General features: G+C 35.5%; 1 protein-coding gene across 3 annotated transcripts; it reads left to right on the top strand.

Annotated features, from left to right (window-relative positions):
* The first annotated feature begins 1475 nt into the window (after positions 1–1475).
* ACBD7_1 (Acyl-CoA-binding domain-containing protein 7) lies at positions 1476–19798 on the top strand. Of its 3 annotated transcripts, XM_051215518.1 has the most exons (7): positions 1476–1704; positions 2183–3054; positions 3088–3216; positions 6629–6914; positions 9531–9643; positions 12878–13189; positions 17877–19798. In XM_051215518.1, the coding sequence occupies exons 2-6, from the start codon at positions 2604–2606 to the stop codon at positions 13171–13173; spliced, it is 1275 nt and encodes a 424-aa protein (XP_051066037.1). In that variant the 5' UTR covers positions 1476–1704; positions 2183–2603; the 3' UTR covers positions 13174–13189; positions 17877–19798. The 3 variants fall into 3 exon arrangements, with proteins under 3 accessions (XP_051066037.1, XP_051066036.1, XP_051066035.1); XM_051215517.1 differs by adding an exon at positions 15789–15878 and having other exon boundaries at positions 1476–3216; XM_051215516.1 differs by having other exon boundaries at positions 1476–6914.
* The last annotated feature ends 821 nt before the right edge of the window (positions 19799–20619 follow it).

The raw sequence follows: 20619 nt of genomic DNA on the forward strand, positions 1-20619 counted from the left end.
ATAAGTATAAAAGAGGGTGAATAATGTGGAAAATAATAATTCGATTCGATTCGCATAGTGGAAACTGGTATTGGTGTTCTGGACTCAAGTGGACGGGCTAGGCGGACATAGGACCAATAAGAACACTAAGCTTCTCATACCGGTCGAACATCATTGGTTTGGCACAGTGCTAAGATGGCATAATTCGTATTTTAATTGGTGGGTAAATCACGTGATGAAAAGCCGGACATAAAGTCATGACAAAATCCTTTCTGAAACCATGTGTTCGCTGTCTCACAGGTTATTGGCTTCTACAAATGTCATTATAATCTGCTTGACTATTCTTTCCAATATTTTAACCACAACACTGATGAGGTTGGCAGGTCTTTAGTTCGATGGAAGTTGTCTTGGTCCTGTTTTATGTATGGGAGTGATGAGTGAATCCTTCCAGTCTTGACTTTGTATTTGGGTGTGGTTCATTGTCTAGAAGAGGTTCCTGAGTGAAAACTGCCCCAAAATAGTCAGCCATATCCTCTGCTTTTTCCTGATCTTCCTCTATCATTTCAGATCCACTCTCTCCTTTAAATAGATTGGGAATCCAATGCTGCATCGTTGTTCGGTAATTTGTGCACGAGAATAATCTTTTAGGCTGCTTGAGTGCAGATCGTGCCAGCTGCATTTCAAATTTTCTCTGAGCTTCACGAATTTTTGTCATACACTTGTTTCTTACGGATCTGTAGCGTTCCATCGTATCTACTGTGCCAAGGTGGATGGCAACATCCCAACATTTCTTCTTTTGTCTTAGTAAACGTCGAATATCCCGGCCTATCCAGGGACGGCCGTACTTCTTCTTCTTTGGAACTGTCCAGGGTATGTATGGTTGAGTTACCCGATTGTATAACTACCTGAAATGAGTCTACGCCTCTTGTACTGATACCCTTTAGTCAATTCCCCAGTCTTCAGCAGATGCTATGAAGTTTGTTGCATCCATGCCTGCCCTCCATAGGTTAGGACGGACCGGCGTAACTGTTTGACAGGCCATGTCAGCGATGAACTTGAATAAGATGACTGCATGATCGCATCTCTCCAGAGGTGGGAGGAGAGTCATTTGGCCGACATCATCACCGTGTGTGAAGACTAAATACAAGAGAGACGAGGAGCTTCGTAAGTCATATCTGATGGGACCTCTAATGTGTTGTAATAAAGCTAATCCAATCGAGGTTTCTAACAGTTTGCAACCGAACGACCTTATCGATGACCCTAATTCTAAGTTAACCCAGTTTATATACGGTGCATTAAAGTTACATACTATAAAGCTTTTACCCCTATTACACCAGGACCTAAGTTTGCCTAGGAGGAATTCATCTAATACACATTCTGGAATGTGATATACCACAACTAATTCAGTATATTGTCGTCTACATTCAAACTTGAAACGCACCAGTTTACATGTCCCTGAATCATGTGCCACTGTCTCAACTACGTTCCACTGATTTGTTTTACCTTTAAATCCCTGAATGAAAATAACACGGAGCATGCTTTGACATTACTATCACGCTCTCCCACAGCCGCAAAACAGACAAATAGTTCACTAATTTTCTCAATCAAAGTTTGAGGGTTTGGAGTTTGAAGTATGATAGGCGCATTTAGTAAAGCGTGCGTTTCATCATGCTCGTAATGTGTTAGCCAAGGGTTAAACCCATAGTATATTATGATCTCATAAGGGTAAATGTAGTGGGTTTTTTGCCAAAATTTTACATAGTCTGAAAGTTAGAGTTTGTAACCCTAATTGTATTATAGTCATGATGGCGCACATTACCCTAGGAACAATAGGGAAGTGACATTCACTACCGATACTCAATGTGAATTTTAAGCTGAAATCGATAGAACTGTCACTTGTTTTGTTTGACTTCGGTAAACAGTTAGGCCCGTTACAATTTTTTTGATGATACTTCTAAGCTGCCAGCTTTGTTTTTTGGAGATTTTGAGTAGATTTTGGTAAATATTCTTCATATATGTGAATTTTGAGTATTTTTGGCAAGGTTTTCCCAAAATTTATCAAAACGTTGTCTGGGATGTATCTTTTATTCACGCTGTACGGTGGGGAGCCGCGAACGTCTTGAAATCCGTGTACGTATTTTCTATGTTTGTTGAATTTATCTACCATACCTAACTGCCCTCCACTTTTTCATCTTATTTTCAGATTTGACAATACTGTATGTTGTTATGTCGACCAATCAACTTTCAATTAGTTGAAAAACTTGCTGGAAAATCTTTTAAATCAAACCGATATCAGTCATATAAAATACAAACAGACCATCTTTTATGCCTGTCAAATACTGAAGTCTTCTGTCCTTTTTTAAAAATCACATGGTTTATCACTTTAACAATCATTTTAATATATTAGCGAGCACTTTAAGCTGAGCAAAAGCTCACTGTTTAATATTAGTATTATTTCTCCTGACTTGTTTTAAACATCTGTTCGAATCCAGTCTATTTCTAGTGTAGTTGTCCAATGACATGTTTTTAATTTGATTGAGGCAAATGACCTATCAATTTTAACAATTGGTCATCAGTTAATTTTAAATTAGTCACTGCCTAATTTTTTCTGCAATAAATTCTGAATGTATACTCTGATTGTATTATTTTATTTGTATTTACTTGAAGGTATACCATATGGTGTTCAATCACGATTTCTACCTCTTATATTTCGCAATAAAGGTCTCTCACTTACTTCATTAGGTCTACATAAACTCCTTCATATTCCTTGGCTACTTAAAAGCTTTTATGCTCCGGTAATTGACAGACATGTGAACAAAAGAGTGTGGTTATTTATCACTTTCAGTGGTTTGTTCTTTTGTACAGTCTTATTATTTCACGAATGTGAACAATTGGTCAGTGGAAACAATTATTTCATGTTCACTATTTCTTCTTGTCTTTTTATGTATAATTTTTGGGCAGCTTCACAAGACATTACTGTTGATTCACTGACCTTGTCCACCTTAACATCAAGTCAAATCTCTTTAGGGAATACTATACAAGTTGTTGGCTACAAATGTGGAGCTATCATTGGCGGTGGGTTTCTTGCTTGGTTATCAGCTTTTGTAGAAATCAGTTATCTTTTCATATCACTTAGTTGCTTATATGCTAGTGGGATGTGCTTTTGTTTGATCGGAAAGTATTGGAAATTTTGTAATGTAAAACAATTTCACGAAAAAACGTATATTCAAGTAAATGGTAAGGTTAAATTGATAAACTGCGCCGTGATTTGTAGTTTTACAACGTTTTCGCATACTATTATTTTGTTTTTCATAAGCATTTTCGTCTAGATATAAACGAATAGTTTCACAGTAGATGAGTTCCGAGTTAATATCAAATATTAAGGAGGAAATTATATTTGTAAAACTCGGCGGTTCAACTTTAAGTAAATCCAACGTTTCGCACGGGGATCTGGTTTTTATTTTTGTTATGCGAAACTTAAGAAAGTGACGTACTCTTCAGACCTAATTCTTTCAATGCAGTTCATTTTTAGATAGACCAATACTTCCATCTTTAAAGGATATTATCAGTGCAAGGGGTAGTGATTATTACCCAGCTGCCTAACTTAAGGCAAGCGGAACGAGGTCAGAATCTTGGACCTTCTAGTTAAATGCTAGGTGTTTTAACCACTAATTAGTTATGTCTTACTCAACTAAGCTATATTTACGCCAAATACGTAAATTGCTTCCAATGCTCTTGATATCTGGAAAGACAATCAAATAATGTTTGTGTTGAATATTTCATGTGTAAAGTCGAGTTCGTCGGGGGGCGGTGTCTGCTACTTAACAGTCCTGTCTCCATTATAGGTCGAAAGAGTGACTTAGTTCATAATATTCTCAGCAGGCATCAGTCGAGGCTTTTGAACTTCAGTTCATCGTCTACTCAAAAGTGTGTCGTCGATGAGTCAAGTTAGCTAATGTTAAACAAACCGAAATCAGTCGTTTGTCAGATTGGTGCAAGTAGGTTTGCATTTCCTGCAAAAGCGTTCATGAAACAATAGTCACTAGTTAGAAAGATCCTAGATGACCTGGCTTAAAATTAGTTTTAATTTTTCTAGATACATTCATACTTTCAGATAACGTTTTACACTTTATTACTTCTTACTTTTCCTAGTCCTTACCTTTGTATGTTGTAGTATTTCTCTATTTCTTTTGATTTCCTCTCTTCATACTTTTGAAAAAGTATTTCAAATTTAATGTATAAAGCAAAAATCCACGTTGTTGTGTTCGTCTGTCAACACCCATGTAATTGAATTGAGGAAGGTGGGACGTGCTTTTTGCTTTCCATATGTGACATTCTGAATCAATTTCTTTTGTTTGTTATGGGACGTAGTTTGGAAGTGAGTAGTAAATGTTTGCTTCTTCGAGCACTAACCGTTAATGGAGGTCCGACTAAGCTTTACGTCACTTCTGTAAGCTATGCACTAATTTCATAACACTAAAACATCCAGAAAATAAGATGTAAGGGTGCTAAATCCTTCTAATTCGTACGTTGGACTTATTATTTCACTTTAGGGTGGTTGACGTTAGGTTGCGCATTTTCATGTGTGGGACGTCAGTATTGGCTTGTGAATGGATTGAATTATTTTTTCAAATTAACCCAGGTGTTAGATAACTTGAATAGCCATACAAACAAATGGTCTAAGCAGTGCAGCGACAACCATAACTTCAGAGTTTGGTATTTTCACGAGAATATTAACTCTACTATGAAAATACGATGTCACAGCCAATAATTGTTTCAATGAACCCCAATAGAAAGCAAAGACTTTTCGGTTGTTCTGTAAGGTATTCTTAATCTATGCTAAGAGACTTTAAATGATATCTCTTAAAACCAATCAAATTCCCGTAAGCGCATTCGTTTTTGATCTTCAAATCTTGAGTTTTGATATTTATGCGGTTTCATCCCTTGATTTTATTCGTTTCTTCTAAAATATGTTTTCGAATGTTTAGTTTATCGTTATCAACAATACTGTGCATAAGATGTTAGGCGAATTGATTGGTGAGGTTGTGGAACTTCATCAACTGGGGTGCTTAGGACATGTGGTACGTACGCCTAATCACCACCTACTTTAATGTTTAATGTTAGCTGGTGTATGAATTAGCTAGGAGAAAGCTAGTATCTTCTAAGCCGAAATGTAACGTTAGTTCATGAGGTCATTGACTAGTAGCCTAAGGCATGTTGGTAAATGAGGACTACTTGGTTTGGGTCTGCGCGATCAATGGTGGAAAACGTTGGATAATATGTCTCAGAATCGCAAAAACTGGTTAGAGACTAGGTAACATAGCTCTCAATTGTTCCTAATGACATAGGCGCATTCGTTCTGTCTTCCCCTAAATCCTAAGTTTTCAAATTATCTTATGATTTTTTACATGAATCCATATCTTACATGCTTAACCTTTTCTATGACCACTACTATTTTTGCCATTCTGGGATTTGCTTTGACAATTTCATCTCACCATGCTAATATGATCCGGAAAATTGAACCGATTCACATTTGTGCCAGGTTCTTAGTCGCATATAAATGACTGATAATTTAAATCAGTCACAGTGGCCCAAATGCATGAAATCCTTGCTTTGTTCTAGATCAGAAGTTCCAGTACTCTCATCAGCATACCTTTTCATTCCATTTTTCTGAACCACATTCACAGTCTTTAGTCCTCATTGCCATTACTTACGCCTGTTACTCCCAATAGAGCATAGGCCGCTGACCATCCTTCTCCAACCCACTCTGTCCTGGGCCTTCCTTTCCAATTGTGTCCAATTTTTGTTCATTTTTCTCATGTCTGTCTATATTTCTCGGTGTAATATGTTCTTTGATCTTCCTCTTTCCCGTTGGCCTCGAGGATTCCATGTGAGGGCTTGGCATATGACGCTGTTGGGTGTTTTCTTCAATATGTGTCCTGTCCACTTCCATCGCTTCTTCCTCCACTGGAATCTGGCTTGTTCCCTCCCGCAGTAGGTTGTTGCTGATAGTGTCTGGCCAATGGATCCGAAGTATTTTGCGTAGACGACTGTTAATAAACACTTGTGTCTTGTGGATGATGGCTTCCGTAGTTCTCCGAGTTTCCGTCCCATACAGTAGAACTGTGTTGATATTTGTATTGAAAATTGTGACTTTGTTGTTGGTTGATAGTTGTTTTGAGTTACAGATGTTCTTCATCCTCATTGTCATTGGTACTACATTATTTTGATTCTTCTAACTCATCATGTTAAATTGTATGGGAACTTGGTCCAATGCGCATCTTTGTCAGGTTATGCATTATGACTGAATGACTGATCTCAAATTGTTTTCGTTTTATCTCGTTTATTGTGCTCAATTAAAGTATGACAAATTGAGCTGACGCATAATTATGCAAGATTTAATACTGTTTATGATTAATTGGTGGCAGCAGTCTGTTAGCTTAACGGGTTAAATTCAGAAAGAAGCAGAAAAAAGCGCTGGTTTCATAACATACTGAGGATGCCATTATAACGTATTTGGGTTAATCACGCTCTACAGACCCTATGCATTTTATAGTTCAATTGATTGAAGTCATAATTTTGCATTGTAATATTATATATCTTTGATTTCTTTTATTTTACGTGATTATTTGACTTTAATTTTGATCAGAGAATGAGAATTCAGACGATGAACAAAATTTAACTATTGTGTCAAAACGATATTCGTACACAAAAGCCTTCAAAATTGCCCTGGGTCATTCAGGTGGTTCACGTTGTCTTATTGTTCTTCTGTTGATTTATAAACTTGGAGAGCAAGGATCTATGAATATGCTACCTTTGATGCTTTTAGATAGAGGATTTTCTCTATCTAAAGTTGGATTTTGGACAGGTGTTGTTGGACAGTTGGCATCTATAATTGGGTCTACATCTGGATACTATATCCAGAAAAAGCTCAGGTTTGTTTAAGCTATCGGAAAAATACTTTCGAATGTTTAAAAAATGTTACGAAAAGACGAAGTTGGTCTAAAATACATGGTATGCTTGACTCACTCCATTTCAAACAGTTTGATCACACATTTATTTACCAAAGGATTGCATGTGAAAACTAGTGTAGGTCATTTAAGTAAACGGTCAAATAGACAAAATGTTTTTAGCAGAAGTATATAACACAAGATGGTTTATTATATTAGTAATAACGGGTTTTCACTTTGTCGTTGGCACTAATATTGATTATGAATTATCAGGTCGGGTTAGAAACAAGAGTGAATTACTTCTGGATACCTAACTAAGGTTAATATTTCCCTTAGATTAGAAGTCATAAACTTGAAAGTGCACCGAATGCAGTTCCTATATAGGGGATTAAAAGCTATCAAAATGTTATTTGTATCACCTATTTCAGTTTCTTGTTTTGCCTTCGTTTATCTGGGATTGAGGGGCTAACGAAACACGAAGCCATTTTCGTCATGTCTACCAATTGAATAGGTCGATTACTGTTTCCTACACTTTTAAACCATTGAAATTAATAGAATGTTGTTATAGGATGTTATAGAGATCGTTGAATCTAAAGCTTCACATCACAGACTGACTTTTAGGTAGATGACCAATGAAAGCGACGAAGCAATGGTCAGTTGTTTCATTCTAGTGTGGAAATTCTCAACATCACACATCTACAACGTCATCTCCTCAGGTCTCAAGGTGAGCACCTAACATTTTGACCACAATTTACATTTCTAACTCCAATCAATTCACGATATGGTGTGACCAACATCCATTGGGATCGGGTTCATTTGTATCACATCCAACTGGTGACGGCTTCTTACTGGGACTCTAGGATTTACATCTCGAAGTTAGTCACCAGCAAACACGTGGTGATTGTTATCATGTATTTGAAATATCGTTAAATTTTGCCTATTCATATACATGATATTAACGTCCATGCAAAATACGAGTTTCGTTCTATTAATGACGATCGATTTGGCAGTTTTATGTTTTTTTCTTGTCTGTTTTGAGACTCCGTTTCAAAATTATGCTGTCCAACTTCATTTTGTACTGTATAGGAAAGGGGTTTTGATATTAACTAATTTCTATTTTAGAGTAAAAACTTTTGTAGCTATCTGTTTAATAATGATGTCTCAGTCGCCTTTAGTAATATTTATAATCTTTTCCACTTGGCAACAAATAAAAAACGTTACTTAAGTTAGTTTTTCTTAAAAAAAGGTCAGAAAATAATGCAGTATTTATATTCTCAGCTTACATGAAGCCAGTAGGGATTAGATGAAACACATGCGGCACATAATTCAGATTTTGAAATCGTTTTCTCCTTAATGCTAAATATTTCAGGCACTTCCTCTCAGGCTTATACACTAGACACTCAAATTATATGTCAGTGATTCAAACCATTTTAGCTTATTTGTGCATGAACAGTTGAACATTTACATTCCTCCCTCATTAAATATCACGGTTCAGTGCATATGACGTAATCCTTCATGTTCATACTTTGTCGTTGAGCATAAGACAGTTGTTCAATTGTCGCTCAACAAACGTGTGCTAGTTTAAGAATGATAAAGAGGAATTGTAGTTTCTATTCGATTAGTTTTTCGTCATGGCTCTACACTAATGTAATATATATGTATGATTTGCAACAGTGAAATAATACTCAATAATTTTATAATGACACATTGATAATAAAATAATGTTGAGTAATTGGGAGAAAGAGGATTATAATAGTCAAAGTAATTATTCGAAAAATCAAACAGTTGCTACGTTGCATAATATATAAAAAGAAGGGACTAACAGAATATTTTGATGGAAGGTCGGTATTGTAGTAGTTGTGTAAGAACAGAGGGATGAATTTTGAGAATATGTGAAATACAAGTGGAAGTAATTAGAAAATAGTTTAAATATTTTTAGAAGAAAGGAATTCATCAAAGTTCAGCTACAGGCTCACTCCAATACTGATGGGCAAGTTATGGAGAGTGATTGTAAAAACTTTTGAATGTTAAGGCTTGGTTTGTAAACACCGATCCCAATGGCTTCAGAGTTGTGAAAAAGTTGAACTCGTAAACCAAGTGGTAAATTTGATAGAATATGGTGGATAACCTTAAAAGCTTCATTCATATCAACTTGGTGACCTGTGTCCACCAAGTCAGTGAGAATATAACTGAATCACTCATACTCGTCTTTTGCTCAACCAAAACTGATGTTGTTCTGCTACGAGATGACAGATTTGCCAAACTGTACAAATTATATAACCGGCTCTAAATGAGCAGTTGAATTGGTAAATATACATGAGTGTGGCGCATTCAAGCAGTCATTTTTAATAACGGTTCTTATTATAGGTCGGTTGTAGAGCCATGATGAAAAACTAATGGAAATGAAATTCCTCCTCAATTCGTTCTTTTTTTTCATCAAATGTCGAAATGAGCATTCCCACTGAATTTGTAATTCACTTAGTGGGTGTATTTGTTGTTTTTATTTTGTTCTCTGAGTTGAATGATGTAATTGTGTTAGGCTTATATGATCTTTTTGGATAACATTATCATCAGCTTACAATTTCATTTTGGCACTTTTAGATCTCCACTAACTTCAGTTCTAAGCCTGATGATAATTCGGGCTTGTCTACAATTCCCTCTAACAATGATTGCTTTCAAATCTATTTGGATAAGTGCACCTAACGTTTCTTTCTGTAAGTCATTCGATTTATTAATAAAAATTCACTCTTATTTATACCAGTATGTTTAATTTTTTTAGTGCTGTATTGTATTTAATTATAGTTTTGAACAATGTGAATTAAAAAGCCAAGTTATGTAGTGTGTTGTTTATAATATTACGGAATATCCATTACATTACCGAAGTTTATAAAAGGGATTAGATTTCAACTAAATAATAATTTCAGTGGTTAAGATCATGAGTCAGTTGAAGCTAGACCACCATGGAAAACCTGGAATCACTGAACGGCCGTTTCGTCCTATTGTAGGACTCCTCAGCAGTGCTCATCCACGACTTCGCCCCTCGCGAGGTTTGAACCCAGGACCTACTGGTTTCGCGCTCGAGTGGTCTAGTGGTTAAGTAGATCCTGGGTTCGAATCTCGCAGGGGGCGAAGTCGTGGATGCGCACTGCTGAGGAGTCCCATACTAGGACAAAACGGCCGTCCAGTGCTTCAAGGTTTTCTATGGTAGTCTGGCTTCAATTGACTCATGATCTTAACCATTGACATTACTATAATATCCACAAAACCCCTTTTGATACTAAATAATAATTTTCAAACGGACTAAAACATTATGATAGATTAAAGATCAAAGACATAACTTTACTATGAGAGAGATTTTGATATGATTTCACAGGTAGGTAAATAAAAATCCTTATCAATTCGATTAGAAATCGAATAGAGACAATCATATAATGAATAATTTGATGTCAGATATATGTAAATGCTTATGTAATGCATTCGTATTCACTTACTGTCATATAAAATACAGAGATTGTTATGACTTGTGAACCGTTAAACATCACGTGGTTTATTCGCAAATCAGAATGCAACTTATATCATCTTAACGCTGTGCCATAACGACGACATATTGACCAGTATGAGCAGCCTAGTGTCATTATTGATCCTTTTTCCCTCCTAGCCCTGCCTGTTGAGTTCAGAATGCCAATACTAACTTTCACTATACGCATACTCATAGGCATACGCAAAGCAGACCACATCATACCATAAAATAAAAAATAACCACTATACAAGGTCGAAACAAAATGTGGCTGTGATTGTGAGAGACTGTAATTAATAAATTGGGTATAACTTAAGAATAGTAAATCGTATAATAATAGTCTATAGGTCAAAATAAAGTCCATAATAAGAGGAATATGAATATAAATAATCTAGTTAGTAAATAGTTATGCAATAGGAATACATGTATAATATTAGTCCATTAATAGTTCTCAGAAGTTACCCATAATGTAATCTTCACTAGGATATAGCATAGATATGTAGGCTTGTCTTGTAAATTCAGCAGTATGGAGTGGTTTTATTTTTTTGGTGTATTTGGCATATGGCTAGCAATGGAATCCAGGTTGCATGTTTCGTCCTGGTTGGGACCCATCACCTAGATATACCTTCATTCTTGTGTTGATGTTTACATTGGAACTCGAATCTAGTATCTTTCATTCAATGAATTATTCATTAATCTAATGACTTCACTTATCCACTATAACAGGTATGGATGCATTATTGTCGGTTCGTAATTTTTCATTGTTGATATTCAGAATTGAACTATCTGAACGCATTAAGTAGCACAGTGGATAATACTTTAGGATTTGTAGGGAAAGGTCATGGATCAAAATCTTATTTTGTGAACATCAACACTGAGATGTAGGCAAATCTATTATTATTATTATCATCAGCTTTATTCAATATTATATTTTTGGTACAATATTGAATTCTCAGCGCAAAGTATTTCAACAAGTTTCCATTTCTTTCTTCTTGGTCAGTCCTGGCGATAAATATTGAGTGATCGCCAGTTAGATGTTAGCAGTTCACTAAATGAACATCTGAATAATGTGCATTCTTTTCGCTGTATATTGCCAGCAACCACGTTGGCTCTTATTGAGTTTTTTGTAACTTTGACAACGAAAGGTTGTACACTTTTCAGAAACGCAGCAGAATAGGTCATGCGATTAATAAACATAATGATATATTAAAAGAAACAAAAATAGATAACTTGTTGAAATATCTAGATGGCAGGAACAGGTAGCCCAGATGCTCAAGCAGGCCGCCCTAGGTAATGATTCCCAAATGGTTATTACTTCTACTCATATACAAAACATTCTATGACTTGATACATAATTTTAGTTCAAGGCAGTCTGATCAAGATTCATATATGAGAACAGAGGCTGATCAGTTCTAAATATCAATGAAGAGAATAACATCGTTGTTCTTGCTCTCCTGAAGTTGATAAAGAAAACTATATGTGTAAATAATTAGTATATTCGTCCTGTTTAAATTTTACTAGAAAGTGTCATTTTCCAGATTGAAATCAATCTCCAAGTATTATTCTATTCGAGAACCTGCTGTAAATAAGGGATGTAAAACTCGTCCTACATTGAAAATGAAAAAAATCCATTTCTGTAAATACTCCTTATCTACACTATGATATCGTGAATGAATGAATAAAGCTGTTGAGGTTGCCTGGTTCTTTAATGTTGTTATGATTTAGTGACTTATAATTTGTACTACTGTTAACAAGAAAATAGTCTCATTGATAAGTATCAGCTAACTGAGACTTATTGAACCAGAATGAGAATAAAAAATCTAGAGCACTGTACTTATCATCTGTTGTGGTGGTGTTTAGTAAGAATTTTACAATTAATTTCGTTCTTTTTAAAAATAAAACCCCTTAGATTCATGAAATTTTTAATTTTAATTACGAGACAGAATTCATTAGTTATCTTTTTTTTGTCTCGTTACTGGATATCTAATACTAATCGTGTCTTTCAGTATGGAGTTGTGAAGATTGTTGAATTCTTTGGAAATTACTAGCCGACCTAAGTTAAATCACTATTGAAAATCTAGAAGCACTAGATGGCCGTTTTGTCCGAGTATGGGATTCCTCAGAAGTACACATCCACAATCCCGCATGCAGGAATCAAACCAAGGATTTTTTTAGTTTCGCACACGAACGCTTAACTTCTAGACCATTGATCCATCATGCAACGGTGCTTGTTTTCTGACGTTCTGATTGGTTAATACTTTTAAATCTAATCATGAAGATAATTGATTAGTTTAAGTTTTAGTTGGTTCTTATGATTCAAAATAAGAAGCAGCGTTTCAAGAAGGCGATAACTTTTCATCAGTTTAACGAACATATATTTTATGTAATTCTTATAATAATATTTACTTTATTATTTTTTTAATTCATTTAGGGATAGGTTGTTCATTAATGAATATTTTACTAGTTGTGAGTGGAGGGATTACAACAATTATGTTCACGTTGATGATGCATTGTACATGTTCTGAATCATCTAAAGCCTATCAAGCAACTCATTATTCTATATTAAGTACAGCAGAATTATTGGGAAAACTTTTATTTGGTACAATAGCCGCATATTTCACAGATGTATTCGGATATGGAGTTGCCTATTTGTGCTTTTTAATTTTATCTATACTTCCAATTCTATATGTTTACAAATGTTCTGGGAATTTTCGATTTTTTCCCTAAATGGTTATTCAACTAGGTAAGTTTGTTTTTTCCAATTCAGTCAAATATTGAATAAAAAATGTTTTACCTTGGCATTCGGGTATAACTATCGGTCAGTTCAAGACTTGTAACCATTTGTTCATATGTTATAGTGTAACACGTTCTCATAAGTGATCCTATTCCTTCACTAGGGAAAACAAATTAAGAGTGTTTTAAACTTGCAATTACCTTAGGTGGATTAATTCAGTAATGAAATTATGCAGGAAAAAAAATGAAAATTAGGCTTCAATTATTGCCGAATTTTTTATAAAAAGCAACAAGAAAATAGAATCGCAGCATCGAAGTGTTTTGTGAATCATTTTCAAGCTAAGATTTTCGAAAAAGAATTGTATACAATGATTCAGATTTATGTACACTTTCTTATCCGCCTAAGTTTATCTTCGTTTTCCATCAATTATATGCGTTACTGGTCTATGAACATGGTAATTAGTGTCAGACATTGTCCTTCACATGTCATTTGATAGCCCCGTTTTATATTTGATTCCTAAATAAATTGTACAATTAGCTCATATCCATCCTTCAAAATTCAAAGGGTATGATGTTTAGCTACGTACTTTAATAAAATCCACGTTCAACCCAAATGTTGTCAGCAATAAGAGAGCTTGTGAACCAATTTCTATGTATCATGGTCATTGTAAAAACTAAATTATGTTTCAAACACTTCCATATCAATTTATTTTGATGGAGTTTTGTTCTCTGAGCTGGATGGTTTGATCGTGGAGTTTTCATCGTTCTTCTGAACGACATCATCAGCACAAACATCAATTTATTTTCTCGAAAATATCATTTGTTGTCTAACATAATGAAAAATAGATCTCATTGACTGAGTGGTCGTTTTTCATTGTTACATCTATTGTTTGGATTTTCTTTAGTGTTCTGGTAGAAAAGAGGTTTGAGGTAATTTATGTTTGCACTTCTGACACAATTCATTCTTTAAGTATTTTTCCTAGGTCTGTAAATGTGTCCATTTGCGAAGATTTTCATCATGCTATTGAATTAAAAGTTAAAAAATTGGTTTGACCCATTCTCCATGTAATTAGATATGAATCAAACTCTAATTTTGAGGGCTAATGATAGTTTCTGCAGTCGAACTAGGAAGAGCAGAGTTAGAACCTGAGACTTAGGGACTGGGATTTTAACGCGTTAATCACTAAACCACATCTCCATGTTGCTGAGTAGCAAGACGTTCAGAAAAAAATTCTCTTATTTTTTTCTCCAGAATGCAACAAGTTACAGTAATCTCGGAACCGTTCAGTTGTTATATATTTTAATAGTTGAGATCATGAGTCAATTGAAGCTAGGCCACCACGGAAGACCTGGAAACATTGGATGGCCATTTTGTTCTACTGTGGGACTCCTCAGCAGTGCGCATTTACGATCCCACCTCGCGAGATTCGAACCCAGGAACTATCGGTCTCGCGCTCGAGCACCTAAGGTGCAAACCATTAGGCCGGCACCCAACGGTGTTAATGTCTAACTTCAACTAATCCACAAAATTGGGCGATACATCCACCATTGTCTTTGTTATATCCGGTGAAGATTAGATTACAGGTAACTTCCAAGGACTATTCATGGACTAATATTCTATAAATATTCTTATTGTATAGCTACTCAACAATTACACTATGTATATTTATATTCCTTTTATGATAAGCTTTATTTTGACCTATAATTTATTATTGTACGATTTACGCTTCTTAAGTTATGTTCAGTTTATTAACTACTGCCTCCCACATTCACAGCCACTTTTTGGGCTTATTTGTGTACAAATATTATTTTCTATTTTATGGTACGTTGAGGTCTGTCTGATTGATATATAAACCGGGTATGTCTGAAATAAATGATCTGCTCTGATTCGGAAGCTGGTATTGTGTTCTGGACTCAAGTGGAAGAGCTCGGAGGACATAGGACCAATAAGGACGCTAAACTGCCCACACCGGTTGAACGTCATTAGTTGGCCTAGTGTGAAGATTCGTATAAGTCGTATTCGGATTGGTAGATAAATCAGGTGATAGAAAAACCAGACATCCAAGGTCATAACAGTCTTCAGTGAGTTACTATCTCACAACATACCCGGTTGAACTCTACTGGTCACTGCTTCTCACTAGAACTCCAGGAAATATCTCTTAAAGCCAGTCACTAGTGAGCATATGTTGATTATTATCAGAAGGGGTTCTTTGTGCATATTATAGTAATTTTAATCGTTGGTTTCAAATCTCACGAAGTCGGATCGTGAATGCGCACTCACGAGGTGTCCCATAATTGGACGAGACGACTGTCCAGTGCTTCCACGTTTTATATGGTGGTCTAGCTTCAATTGACTCATGATCTCAACGACTAAAATTACTATAATATCCACAAAAAATCCCCCTTCTGATGTTATATATTTAAAAATAATTCATTTCGTCAGCTGAAATACACCAAAATATCAAAAATGATTTCGAATTAAAATAATTTATATTTATGATTGTATTTTTAATCGCTTTCATAAAATTTGATCAAATTCTAAAAAAAATGTTTCCTTCTTTCCAATCGAAATAAATCTTCTGACTGACTACTTGAATCGGTTTCCTAAGCTCTCTTAATTAAACCCAGGCTGAATCTGCAGGACAACTTGAACACGAGAAGAAGGATGCGAAATACGGAAAGAATGCTTTACTCCAAAGGTTCGTTTATGTACAGAAAATCTAGGGTTTTTATAGTCTTTTAGATGGCATTGGGTTTCCGGAAAATTCTGGAACACTATTAAACATATTAGTTGTATAGATAATCATCCAATGAGAAAATCGACACGTGACTTTTTAATTCCTAGATGTTTCTAGCAAAACTTCTAGTGAATGCTGATTAGATAAGATGCTTCTCAGTGTCTTCAGAGTTTCTTCTGGTTTTTTTCGAGGAGTTTTTTTGGATCTCTCCAACAGTCTTATTTCTCATTTAATCACTAATCAATCAAATTTCACCAAGATGCTAATCAAATTGATTTTTTACAATTAGTTGGTCACTGGGGTTTTATTTATTTATTTTAACACACAGATATTGGTACAAGGAGGCACCCGGAGCCTTCGACCTGAAGGTCTGATCCACAAGGCAGTGGAGCATCGTAAGGAGATGCAGTCCCATGGTAGTCAGTGACCAACGATTGGTTCATACGCCATTTGTTCCTTCAGGATACTGGAGACCATGTGCACCATTGGTTAGGAATCAGGGTTTTCTAACTCCCCTAGGTGGACTCTCCATGTCCATTAATCCGGTTAAAGCTCCGTACATTCGCTTTTCACCCTCTCAATTTCGTAAACAGCACCACCGCCACGAGAAGGCAATGAGTAGGACTTCCCTGGCACAGGCTATATACGCGTGGTCATGTGAGAGGATTTGGAGAGGGAGAGCGGACTCTCCCTACTCTCGGCCATACCAGGGCATTTGGGGGCAGTGACTGGGGTAGTGACCAATGCTATATGTATCAAGTCCTTAGTGTTAATCGAATTTTATCAATCAAGTTGTAATGTAGCCACTAGTCTAGGTGACTCCTTTCTACTTTAAATGAGTTATTCGATACTATTCACTCTTCTCAATTGTTCATCTTTCTTTTTAAATTTAGTTTACTTGTTAATCATAAAAGATTAGGACAATCTTAAATTAGAAAGAAAGATTAGTTCAACGAAGAGTTCTCTTTTCGGCTAATTCATTTTCAAAGCTGTACAATCGCAAATATATATACTTATTTTTACAGGGTGATAATAATACTGATAATAAACTTCTGTTATACATGGTGAGAGTGAGGTTAAATAAACAAAGGTATCAGAAAATTTTTTTAAAAACAAGGAAACTTTAATAATCGTTTGATAGTTAATGGCTTAAGTATTCATCGGTAAGGATGGCTCAGCATGATAAAATAAAATGTTGAAACAGAGATGAAATGTAATCGGAATGATCGTGGAAATAAAAACAAACCGGTTGGGGGTAGAAGATTTGAAGCGAAGATGGAAGGTGAAACAGGTGGCTGTAAGGGGACAAGTGTATGAAGAAAGAGAAAAAAAATTTAATACATTAAGACCATGGTAGAAGGAGAAGAAGTTGTACCAGTCTCTTTTGTACACATAATTCTGGTTTTTCAAAATGTATGGCTATTGCCTCGGCAATGCAAAGAAGATGCAGTCCAATTGTCTTAGGAAGGCTTCTACTTACCTTGTAGATGACTTTGAACGCAGAGTCTGTCATGATTGAGTGACCTGTGTTCACAAGGTGTTCGATTATAGGACTTTTTATTGAGCCGTTGCCTCCTCTTTTTAGCCACGTCGGACAATGTTCTTGAATTCTTTTGGATAAATTGTTGATTATGTAAAGAAAATAAATTGGATCATTCAAAATAAACTAGAGAAAAAACAACAACTCTAGTTGAAAGTTTTGTTAAGTTCATACTGCTCATTGTAAAAACAGTTTTTATTTTACTAAGAGGAAAATTCATACAAAATTATAAGTAGCTTAATTAGTTGAATTGGATGGGAAAAAAACAATCATCATTTTTCCCATAGTTTATCTACTTACCTCTGGTTGTACTTGTGTTGTTATTTACTTATTTATTGAATAACTTCATCACTTTATTTTTTTGTTAATGTTTGCCTTACATTAAAACTATCATTGAACTTTTATTTCCTTGAAAATAGCTTGAACCAGATTACCAGGCGTAACGTTGGATCTACTTCAAATTCTTTCACTGAAATTCTACAAATACAACATTCTTCCTCTTTAATGTCATTGATATTTTATGTTTGAGTTTCCTAGAAAAAACATATATATATATATATATATATATATATAATATATATATATATTCGTTTGTACTTGGTTGTTGATTTCTCATTAATAAAGTATGAGTTTAGGCGAATTTATTTTTCTTTTAATGGAGTTTTATTCTCTGAGCTGGATGGTTTAGTCATAGAGCTTTCATCGTTTTTTTGAACGACATCATCAGTAAAAACTTCAGATAGGATTTATTTTTCATTTGATATTTGATTTCGCATAGTTTTTTTTACGTAATCCGAACTTTAAATAAGATTCTAATGATTTGAATTACTATAGTATTGATACCTTAACTAAATTTTGACCAGTATGAATTGAGATATGTGCATCTCTCTATATGGAATATCTTGATATATTTATTATGTCATAAGTTTCTATAGAATATGAGTGGCAGCAGAATCCAGAACGCGTGCGTCTTCTTATTTGGGACCCATTGAAGATCGAATATTATTTCTGAGATGCAGGTAATTTGGATTTGTTTGAATCGCAACGGAGCTGACAATGTGTGTGTGCACAGATATTCTTGCCACTTGTTTTCTTTATATAGTGGATTGTGCGTGACGATGTAAGGTGTATGTAGTGTGTTGTGTTCCAAGAAGATTGAAGAAAAAAACAACCTAATTCGGTCATGTCACTGCATGTTTTCCCAACTCAGTAATTTCATTTCTTTCTTCATTGATGAGAGCCTTTGTCTAAATAGTATAGTCTTTTCTCCGGCCTTCTGTTTCATTAACCGTATGATTCACTAACAGCTCAGTTTTATTGTATTATTTATTTACAATATTCAAGAATTTGTAGAGAGAAACGTTTCTTCTTAGCAAACATTCATTTTCATAGTTATGCATTCGTAAGCAATAAGAGAGAAGCATGGTAAGTTTTGAAAGTATATAACTAGATGTCTACTTTTATCAGGTTATGAAGTTTTAGTGCCAGTAGAATATCACTAAGCTCTGTCTGAATCATCCAACAGGCAGATTAGTAAATGTCAGACAGTTTACGGTACCTTATTAAGCTAAAAGACAATTATCTGGATCAATCCTACCTTGACGTGGTGGTTGGGCTTGCCTATCGTGATGAAGCAACCGAACCATACTGGGTGGGACAACCGTCCCTCAAGGTTCCAAAATGTCAGACAGGTCGGTTGATGAGCAGTGTGACTAAAAGCAACAAACCTAAGGTTTGAGGAAAAAGTCGTACTGCTGACTGTACAGAGGTGTGACAGCAGTAAGGTGTTTCCTTCAGACAACCAGCATGACAGCGATGCTGCCTTCCCACAAGGAGGGGTGGGGTTAGAAAAGGTCGACCCTAAAAATGCACACCTCGCCTTATCCCACGGATATCCGTCTCCGGAGGTAAGGTCTCAATAAGTACGGAGCTAACGCAAAAACTACCCATAAAAAGGTCGTGTGTGACCGACCTCAAGCAGTTGTCCCCTGGGCACTGAGGTAATGCTCCCAGGTCACTAAGACCACTTCTAATCCAATTTCCTTTTCAGGTACCTCCAGAAGAACCCTTCCACGGTGTGGGCAACCGGGAAGTGATAACCGCCTTCATACCTCTAACAGCACTCAAGACCACTGTATTCATAATCAAACTCCGTCTAACATCTGGATCAATCATGGACAGGCGCATACGGCGGTGGACTCGCTTTGCTTTTTGTAAACTGTTAATACTAATATATCCTGTTGCCTATTGAGTGTATTTATTCTGTCAAGTCACTTACGAAGTTTATTCACCTAGTTATCATGATGAAATAATTTAGACCAAGTATTAACAATTAAGTGACTTAAATGTAAGCTAGGAGGTCACACAATTTCTGTCCGACTTGAGTAGATCGCATTCGTAGACACATCACTTACGTTAGTGATCTAGATAATTGTTTCCACGATTTATGAGAAACCAATGTATAATCATTAGATATTAAAAGTTAAACTGGAATTATGTTGAAAATAATGAATGTATTAACATCTTTCTATAATTCTACAAGTAACCATGATGCACTCATTAAGACATATATCAGGATGAACCCATCGGTCCACTCGCTCCTTTGGGATTGAGGACATGATCTCGTTGGCGTTGTCTCAATCGGTTGTCCACAAATGATCTAAAAACTGCAATGAAAACTATAGTACACCATGGTGTTCAAACTGAAGTCACATTTTAACCTTGTTAATTATTCATTTATCAACCATGACTTTTTTTGAGTATATGTGTGTGTACACTTCTTATCCTATCCATCACATGTCTGTAGCTTAATTTTGTGTGACTAAATATTGAATAACGCTTGGTTAAATTGAGTTGGCTCACACACCTCTACAACGCGTCATTTCGCTTCGTTGCTCTGATCATCTGTCCAAATCAATGATTGTACAAAACATACGTATTCGGAGTCCATTCTCGTATTTGATTTATTTAATTCCATTACTCACTAACGCGATCTAAGTCGATCGAATGAATAGATTGGCCTGTCCAAAAGCTAGAATAAGGTATATGGCTTAACATAGAAACGGACACTAAGTGTTTCAGGTGGATAGTCAATCCCCTCGCATATCAAACATCAGAATCAGTGGTTTATTACCTATTATATAAGTCCATTATTATCGGACG

The sequence above is a fragment of the Schistosoma haematobium genome, chromosome 4 (assembly GCF_000699445.3).
Source record: "Schistosoma haematobium chromosome 4, whole genome shotgun sequence".
Lineage (NCBI taxonomy): Eukaryota > Metazoa > Platyhelminthes > Trematoda > Strigeidida > Schistosomatidae > Schistosoma > Schistosoma haematobium.